Here is a 9,431-nt window from a genome sequence, read left to right on the forward strand (position 1 = left end):
TAAATAAATTTAGAAAATGAATTGCCAATCAACAAAAATAAAAATACACCCATTGTGATATAAAAATTTTAAATTATATTATTTAACGATAAGTGGTAACAAATATAATAAAACAAATTAAAATATGTACGAATTACACCATCCATCATATATATCACATAATTTGAGTACTACTAAATTATTTTCAATTACTTTACTTTAACTTTATTCTTTTATTATTATTATTATTATTATTATTATATTATATTATTATTATATTATTATTATATTAAAATTTATCATTTATATTATCATGTACCTGGATGTTATTTAGTAGATATTGAAATTAGTAAAAAAAGGAGAAAAATTTCATTATATGCAAAGTGATTATAATAATATTTATTAGTAAGATTTTGTTTGGTATTCAACAAATTCCTAAGAAATTAAACATACTGAATACGATTTTACAAATTGTATGATAAATTCAAGCGCCAGATACGAAGTCCATTCATTAAACCTTTGGACTTTGTTTAAACTGGAAAATGATTTAAATGGATTAAAAGACATCTTAAAAAGCATTTATCAAGAATTTTGCTTTGTTTGTTAGCACTAAGATTAAACTTTAATCTTTTTTAATTTCAGTAATCCGCATCTGTTTTTTCTGGAGCAAATTTTATTGATAAGTTGTTGAGGAAAATAAGTTTATCTGAGGACGCAAAAGATTTATACAGGGGAGCAGAAGTAATAAAAAATAGAATATTACGTATTCTATTATTAAAGTAATAAAATTGATAATTGACTTATAATTGATTTTTTTTAAATGACTAATAATGACAAATATTACGTATACCCATACTCTAGTCATACCCTTGTACTTGCATTTTTTAATTATTAATAAAAATTGAACATATTTGACCATATTAATACAATAATGGCATTAAAACATGCTAGCGATTTTTTCAACATTTATTATCTAATTTTAATAAAATTCTCATAATATATAAAATACTTGCTCCAGATCTGTTCACAATTTGTTTTCCTAAAAAGTTTCAAACATCTGTAAGAATCAAATCTAGGTAAATAATTAATCACAACTTGATTTGTGTTTATCTATAAATGACGTTGTTGATAAAATAAATCGCTAAAACCGTTTATATATCGCATATTAAATTTTATGACCATTACTTTTTTTATAAACGCTACACTTAAAATATTCGGAAGTGATTTTTCAAGAAAGAAATTGTGTGAATTTTGACAGTGTTAACATGTTTAAGTTGGTGGTGATATTGGCGATAATTGCTGTTTGTTCAGGTTAGTGTTAATACAAGAAATTTTAATTGCAAGCATTTTATTTATTTAATTTTTTATTTATTTCATATAGCACAACCTACCACCAGAATTGTCAATGGAACAGCAGTTTATGATGGAGAATTTCCATTTATGGTAATAATTTTTATAATTTTGACCAACTTTATTTAAATACTTATGTTGGATGTATTATGTATGGATACTATTTATTTCTTAATGATTTATTTATTTATTTTGCCTATTAATTAAATAAAATGTCTTTTGTTTGTTTCTCCATTTATTTATTTAAGTCTTGAAGATAATAATAATGTGGTCTATGAAATCATTCTTCATGGTGTTCTATCAATAGTCGTACAATTATTGTCAATAATATTCAATATCTAATATATTTTGCATATCTTGAAAGATTATTTATAAAATTCTCTAAAATTATTAATTATTATTTTTTTTTCAAAGGTATCTCTGAGGGATAAAACTGGAGTCCACATGTGTGGAGCATCAGTAATAGATTTTCATTGGATTTTGACTGCAGCACATTGTCTAAATGGGTAAATTGTTTGCAATTTGAATTTATCACAATGAAACCATATATATATATATATATATATATATATATATATATATATTTAAATTATTAATACGTTTTTTTTTCTCTTAACAGCCTATGACAAAGACATTAATCGTTATTATTTTATCTCATGGGAGAATGTATTTAAAAATAATTGATATATATTTTTAAAGTCATGAATTCAATTTAATATGATTTTAAATCAAAAATATTTTGAACTTTTTAATTTTTTTTTGCTATTATCTCATTGGAAAGTTCATTTAAAATATCGTTCAACATTACCAAAATTATATTTATTTATATTATTAATTATATATTTATTATTTATTTTTTAGAATGAAAGCCCAAGACATGTCAATACAATATGGTGTTACCCATGTTTCTAAAGATGGACCAAATGTTGCAAGAATTAGTGAAATGTTCATTCATCCAAAATTTGACGAAGAAAACACATATTTTGCTGATATTGCTTTATTGAAGGTATTATTGTGTGGTTTTATATACCATAAATATAATAAAAATGAGTAGGTCTTTACTATGAGATCATAGTTTTTGTTAAGTATGGACAAAGTTTCATTAAGTATATTAATTATAAAGTTCTAGTGAATAAAAATACTGTTGAACTTTATTGATAATCTTTAATTAAATATATTTATAAACCGTATATACATATAGTACACATTTTTTAATATCACTTTTTGATAACAGATAACTTTTTTGCAATATACGACTTTAAGTACAATATTAATGAGCAATACCTACATTGTTTTTATTTTTACTTTATTTTTTGAAATAGGTACTTCTACTTTCAAATTTAGAGAACTGTATATTTTTAATCTGCTTTAAAAAAAATAAAAATCAAATTCAGATGTGATATATTTCAAGTTTTGGCGGATTTACTTGTTTTTTTTTTATATATATTGCTCATATTTATAAATCCGATTTATGATCTATAGTACAGATCATAAATCAGATTTATAGATATGAGCAATATATAAAAAAAACAAGTAAAATGTCTACTACGTATAGATTCTATACGTAGTAGACATTTTACAATATGATAAATTATCAAAGAAAAATTTAAATTAACTATTATCCCTAATTTTTAGTTTCTGATGCATGGAGTAATAACTAGACAATTTTTGAATAAAATCATTTTTTTTAATTTTAGTTGGAAATTCCATTACCATTCAGCAGAATGGTAAGACCTGTTCCTTTGCCTTCGACAAGAGAACTAACTGCAGGAGGTGCACCTGCAACTGTTCTTGGTTGGGGTTTTAATGCAGTAAGTATTTATTTATAATATTATTTTATTTTTTATTATTATTGATGCTATGTGCATAAATTGAGAGCATTACATTGTTATTTTTCATCATCTACTTATTAAGAGATCATTTTGCCACATCTCATGTTTCAAACTTCTGATGCCATTTTGCATTCTGGCAAAGAACATTCTGGTTCTTGTACTTTTTGATTCTACAACCTATTTTATGGCATCATTCAAGTAAAAAATATTGAAATTATATTTTTTAATTATTATTATAATAAATTATCCACACAATTTTTAATACACATAAAATAATAGCTCTTAATAATTTTTTATTATTAAGAGTTATTTCCTTGAATTAATATTCATCAGACTGATGAAATCAATTGCCTCATTTAATAATTATTAAAATTATTCTCACTTAGATAATTTAGATTTTGTATGTGAATTTTTAGTGTTAAACAAGAGAGATTAAAGAGATATTTAAATTTAAGGTTTATAAATGAAGAATGAAATTATATGTATATAAAAATATAAAAATTGTTTTTTATTCTCTTATACCAGGCACCACTGCCTAACTGAGATATGAAATATAAATATTACCTTGATATATTATATTTATATACTGTATTCTTTTCTATTTTGCCATACAAATCAATTAAAAATTACCCCATGAACAAATGTTTTATGTACTATGCTGATTTTCAACTTTATTTACGAGATTATATGAAACATTTTGCTTAGTCACATATATCTTAATACAAATAATCCTTGAAATCAAATTCGACGTACAAAGATTTGTACTAATCCTTCTTAAACTTATCATATATAGATTGTAAGATATTAAAATCACTGTCATGTCAAATGATATTGATAACTGGATTAAGGAAATAAATAGATTTTTGTAATATTTTTATTACGCATCCACAAACACATTTCTGTATTTTTAAAAATATACTGTATTTTACCATTGTTGTTTATACCATGGATAATATAAAATAAAATATTTTTAACTTTTTTTTTCTAGAGTTCAAATGGAATGCTCCAAGAAAATTTACAAAAAGTCGACTATTTTATAGTGGATCATCAAGAATGCGTCGAAATACATAGCCATCCTGTGCAGGACAACCAAATTTGTGCAGGACTTCCAAATGGAGGAAAAGGACAATGTATTGTGAGTAATTTTGGAAAATTATTTTTGTTTAAATATTGAGAGAAAACCTATCAATTATATATATATATATATATATATATATATATATATTGTCCTGTACCCACGTCTAAAAAGTTTCAAATTTGAATATCCTATCTTATACTTTTCAATATTCTAATTAATGTCCTTCCTTTTATGGTCTTAACGTAAGCTTTATTACTTTAGTTAAAATCTTAGGTGAATTAATTTGTAATATGTAGTTTATATGGTGGCACTGTTCAATCTAAGATCATGATGAAACAACTGAATTTTTGACACATGAAACAAAATTCTAAATCATTTTTTCAATAAGTAGAAAATATACTTTTTATTTGTTTTATTTTTTTATTTATAATTTAAAAAAGTAAAGCAAAATACAACATGCACAAGTTTAGAAAATATATACAATTTTGTACGTATTGTGTTATTTATTAAACTAATTTATATATTTTCTACTGCCAAACATATATTGTATCTTATATTGTTTCTGGCACATCTCAGCTGATTTTCAGCAATAATATTGTAGATATGGCATTTTTCTTATTTATAATCATGAATATGGATATTATATATTAATATTGTCTAGACTCGCTTAAACTAAATTCAAATTTAATCGTCAATTTTGGCAGATGACAGTTCTTATGTGTCAAAATGATTTCAAAGTCAAACAATGATATGTTGTTTTTGCATTTTTTTTTCATTTATTTCTACAATATTACTATAGTTTTATAATTCTCCACATCTTGAAAATTTCCCTCGACAAACTCTAAAAAGATTTATTAAAATCCGAATAACCGTTCAGGAGGAGTACACCATTACAGCAGAATTTTATATATAGACATACTTTTTTAATTATTTTTTTAAATATTTCGAAGGGTGATTCCGGGGGTCCTTTAGTATCCAAAGGCGTCCAAGTCGGAATTGTATCCTGGTCAGTGAAACCTTGTGGAGTTGGTCCTTATCCAGGAGTTTTCACTGATGTTGCACAATTTGTTAACTGGATTGTGGAAATTACAGGAAAATTGATAACATCTACATAATCTTTATAAGCAAAATGAAATGAAATGAAATGGATAATTAAGACTTTATATATTAATCATAGAAAATAATGGAGAACGTGGCGGAGGTATATAATATTTCTATACATAATCTAATTTAGATACTTTATATGAAATTGTTACTATAGCATATGTAACTATAAATGGGAAAATAATTTGTTAATTGTTAAATTACTCTTAATTATATTTAAAATAATATTATTGTTATTATTTAACCTTTAAGAACTATTGTTAATATTTTTCTGCCAGTATGATTGACACCTGACTATATGTGATAAAATAATTTGTGATTTAGAATAAAATATTTCTATATTATACATGTAATAATAAAATCTACATTATTGAGTTAATATAAATATTGATTTAAATAATGAGATAAATAGAATAAATATTTAAAATTCATTGAGGTTTCAGTAATTTAGTTGATTGCAACTTATAATATATGGAATAATGAACTTAAAATATTACTTGAAATATTGGAACTGAAGTAATATGATAGATTGATCTTACAGACATAAATTTCTTTCTCAGTTTTTTTTCTAAAAATAGATAGACATTATCTCTAAATAAACAATTTTAAGAATTTATTTACACAAACTCATTGAAATTTTCTAATTAACTTTCAATTGATTGTTGAGTTTAGGTACTTTTGCTTATATTATCTTATCTTTCTAGTGGCACTTTTTTGTGGATTTCATATTTTTATTTTAATCTTCTATATATATTTTCGAATCGAATTTTATCGCCATTTGATTGATATTGTTTAACAAAATGTTGCGATTTGTCGTTTTAAGTGCGATTGTAGCTATTAGCTTAGGTAAAATAGTTTATTTTTTAATTATCCAAAAATGTTTATAATTATTCAATATTCTGTACTGTGTTTTATAAAATAATGATTAAATTTTATTTGTATATTAGCTGCTCCAAATAATAGGATTGTCAATGGAAATGATGCTAAAGAAGGACAGTATCCGTATGTTGTGAGTATTTTTTATTGTTTATTATTATTAATGGTAATTCAATTTTTTATTGGCATTGGAAAATGAAATTAATTAATTTATAACATTACTTTAAAAAAAATATTGTATTTAATAGTTAATTATTTCGAAATGAGTTTACAAGTTTTGAAATTTTAATTTGTTTAAAACATTTGCTCAATTTTTTTTTTATTTTTAGGTATCTTTACGTGGACCTACTGGAGGTCACACCTGTGGTGCCTCGATTATTGACAGACTCTGGATTTTGACTGCAGCTCATTGTGTTTATGGGTAAAAAATTGCCATTTTTATGAAAAAGTGTCTATGAACATAATTTAGATAAAGTAGAAAATTGTTGCAAAGTATAATATTTTCATTTTCAATTCGATTACTAAGTATGTTTATATTTCTTTGTAAATCTTAGAAGAGAAGACTTAGATTTTTCGGTTCAATATGGAGTCACCACAATCTCACAAAAAGGTGATACTGTAGTTGATGTTGATGAAATAATTGTACACAAAGGATATAATCCTAGTAACAGTTATATCAACGACATTGCACTTCTCAAGGTATTTAGATATTTGTTATAGTCAGTTATATTTAATGCAGCTTCTAATTAATTTTTAATTTTTAGCTATCTGAACCCTTAAAATATAGTAAATTTGCGCAACCAGTTACTTTGCCAGAAGCAAATGAACAAACTAAACACAATGCACCAGCTACTCTTGTCGGATGGGGAATAAATTCTGTAAACCAGAAATAATTCAAATTATATTTTTAATCAAATATTATATTTTATTTTCTATCATTTATAGACTACCGACGGAGTTTTGCAAACACATCTGCAAGAATTGCACTACCAGATCGTCGGATCCAAGGAATGTGGTGATTTGCACTTTAGACCCATTTATAAAGAGCAAATTTGCGCAGCTTATCCAGATTATGACAGAGCACAATGCAGTGTAAGTGCCAATATTGAGATAATAATACTATCAAATCGATGATAATAGATAACTATATATAAAAACGTCTTTATCGGCATGCACGTACCATCTAATAGAACTGGAGCAGGTAGTATCAAAACAAAATATATAAAATGACTTGCTTTATTGTTAGTACATTTTTAATTTCATTTGGTTTAGTATTTTCATGATATATTCTATTTTTAAGGGAGATTCTGGAGGTCCATTGACCGTAGATGAGGTACAAGTTGGCATTGTATCTTGGTCTGTGAAACCTTGTGCAGTAGCTAGATTTCCAGGTGTGTTTACTCAAGTCTCATTCTACAGAGATTGGATCAAGGAGCATACTGGAGTTTAAATGTACAAAAACATATATTATTTGAATAAAATTTGTTCTAAAATTATATTTTAGGTAATTTTTCTTATTTTTTTTGGTCATACTCCGACTATTCTTCGCAGTTTGCCATTCACAAACAATGATCTTACATCCATTCCGCCTCCCAAACATTGTCCCCTGACAAACACTCTTGGTACAGTTTTAGCTCCAGTCATTTCCTGAAGTACATCCTGAATTTGTGGACCATCTGATCTTTTATCTAATTCGATGACTCTATAAGTTTTATTCATTCTTCCAAAAATCTCTTTAGCCATCATCGAAAACGGGCAGTACGTTTTAGAAAAAATTACGATGTCGTTACTGGTGATCAACTGGTGTACTGTTCGCACCAAATCAGCTTTAGTTGCTTGAAGCGATGTCTAGCCGGACTTTCAGTTTTGGTCATACTCCGACTATTTTCTGCAATTCGCCATTCACAAACAACGCCCTGACGTCCATTCCGCCTCCCAAATATTGTTCTCTGACAAACGCTCTTGGTACAGTTTTTGCTCCAGTCATTTTCTGAAGTACATCCTGAATTTGTGGACCATCTGATCTATTATCTAATTCGATGACTATAAGTTTTATTCATCCTTCCAAAAATCTCTTTAGGCATCATCGCAAACGGGCAGTGAGTTTTAGAAAAAATTACAATGTCGTTGGTGGTGATCAACTGATGTACTGTTCGCACCAAATCAGCTTTAGCTGCTTGAAGCTCTGGCAAAGCCAGATTTTCAGTTTTCGTCATACTCCGACTATTCTCTGCAATTCGCCATTCACAAACAACGTTCTGACGTCCATTCCGCCTCCTAAACATTGTCCTCTAACAAATACTCTTGGTACAGTTTTAGCTCCCGTCATTTCCTGAAGCACATCCTGAATTTGTGGACCATCTGATCTTTTATCTAATTCGATGACTCGATAAGTTTTATTCATCCTCCCAAAAATCTCTTTGGCCATCATCGAAAACGGGCAGTAAGTTTTAGAAAAAATAACGATGTCGTTGCTGGTGATCAACTGGTGTACAGTTCGCACCAAATCAGCTTTAGCTGCTTGAAGTTCTGCTAAAGCTGGATTTTCAGTTTGGACTAACATCAAATCTGAACTGCTATATTCGACTACTCCTGATTTGATACTGTCCAGTAAATCTATTTCTTTTTGCTGGCGTTGGGAATCGGTGACTGGCACTGTATTCAATTTACTGTATTCTGTGAGTAAAGGAATTTTTACAACAGGCGGTGGTCCTTTATTTTGTTGGGCGTGTTTCTCAGAAACTTCTATGACCGGTACCGGAGCTTCAGTTGGTTTCATGTTGGCTGGTACTGTTTTTATCAGTTTTTCATCTACAACGGCTACTTTTGGATCAACTTTTATGTTATCAATATTTGTATCCTTAAAATTTTTGATTTCCTCAACATTTGCCGCATTTGATAAAGACGTTACCGCATTAATTAGTTTTGGTGGAATAGTTTTAAGACTGACCAACGTGTCTTTTATGACAGATGTTTGTGGTGCAACGTTATCGTGGACGTGAACTACATGAGTTTTAAAACCAACGGCATGGGTAACTGGATTTACTCTTTTTGGCTCTTCTGGATCATTGGCGATAGTCTTGTCATCTGAGGTCCCAGGATTTAAATTCAAGTTTAAATTTTCAGTAAGATCTTTGACTTCAGCTTTGGTATCCATTCTTGAAATTGGATTAATTCTAATTAAATTATTACGTGCTGTAGCTGAGACATCG

At 27.1% G+C, this 9,431-nt stretch overlaps 3 protein-coding genes and 1 pseudogene across 3 annotated transcripts; 2 read left to right on the forward strand and 2 right to left on the reverse strand.

The window, feature by feature from the left end:
• The first annotated feature begins 1,244 nt into the window (after positions 1-1,244).
• Positions 1,245-3,704, forward strand: LOC113380505 (trypsin-7-like). Its single transcript, XM_026619720.1, has 6 exons — positions 1,245-1,290; positions 1,361-1,422; positions 1,744-1,835; positions 2,191-2,335; positions 3,027-3,140; positions 3,687-3,704. The coding sequence occupies exons 1-6, from the start codon at positions 1,245-1,247 to the stop codon at positions 3,702-3,704; spliced, it is 477 nt and encodes a 158-aa protein (XP_026475505.1).
• A 2,429-nt stretch (positions 3,705-6,133) lies between these two features.
• Positions 6,134-7,715, forward strand: LOC113363321 (chymotrypsin-2-like). The gene is made up of 7 exons (XM_026605815.1): positions 6,134-6,189; positions 6,291-6,352; positions 6,549-6,640; positions 6,774-6,918; positions 6,984-7,097; positions 7,165-7,311; positions 7,520-7,715. The coding sequence occupies exons 1-7, from the start codon at positions 6,144-6,146 to the stop codon at positions 7,667-7,669; spliced, it is 756 nt and encodes a 251-aa protein (XP_026461600.1). The 5' UTR covers positions 6,134-6,143; the 3' UTR covers positions 7,670-7,715.
• A 31-nt stretch (positions 7,716-7,746) lies between these two features.
• Positions 7,747-8,093, reverse strand: LOC113380512 (monothiol glutaredoxin-S6-like). Its single transcript, XM_026619725.1, has 2 exons — positions 8,078-8,093; positions 7,747-8,045 (listed from the first exon to the last, which is right to left on the reverse strand). Exons 1-2 carry the CDS (start codon positions 8,091-8,093, stop codon positions 7,747-7,749), a joined length of 315 nt encoding a protein of 104 aa, XP_026475510.1.
• Positions 8,090-8,435, reverse strand: LOC113380519 (annotated as a pseudogene).
• Positions 8,436-9,431: the final 996 nt, after the last annotated feature.

Source organism: Ctenocephalides felis, unplaced genomic scaffold (genome assembly GCF_003426905.1).
Source record: "Ctenocephalides felis isolate EL2017-DRISC unplaced genomic scaffold, ASM342690v1 CF-g0.4_SCAFFOLD_00845, whole genome shotgun sequence".
NCBI lineage: Eukaryota > Metazoa > Arthropoda > Insecta > Siphonaptera > Pulicidae > Ctenocephalides > Ctenocephalides felis.

Coding starts and splice junctions, on each gene's coding strand:
- LOC113363321 (XM_026605815.1), top strand. CDS start 6,144: ATGTTGCGATTTGTCGTTTTAAGTGCGATTGTAGCTATTAGCTTAG. Junction 6,919..6,983: donor ACGACATTGCACTTCTCAAG/GTATTTAGATAT, acceptor TTTAATTTTTAG/CTATCTGAACCCTTAAAATA. Junction 7,098..7,164: donor TCGGATGGGGAATAAATTCT/GTAAACCAGAAA, acceptor TATCATTTATAG/ACTACCGACGGAGTTTTGCA.
- LOC113380505 (XM_026619720.1), top strand. CDS start 1,245: ATGTTTAAGTTGGTGGTGATATTGGCGATAATTGCTGTTTGTTCAG. Junction 1,423..1,743: donor ATGGAGAATTTCCATTTATG/GTAATAATTTTT, acceptor TTTTTTTCAAAG/GTATCTCTGAGGGATAAAAC. Junction 1,836..2,190: donor GCAGCACATTGTCTAAATGG/GTAAATTGTTTG, acceptor TTTATTTTTTAG/AATGAAAGCCCAAGACATGT.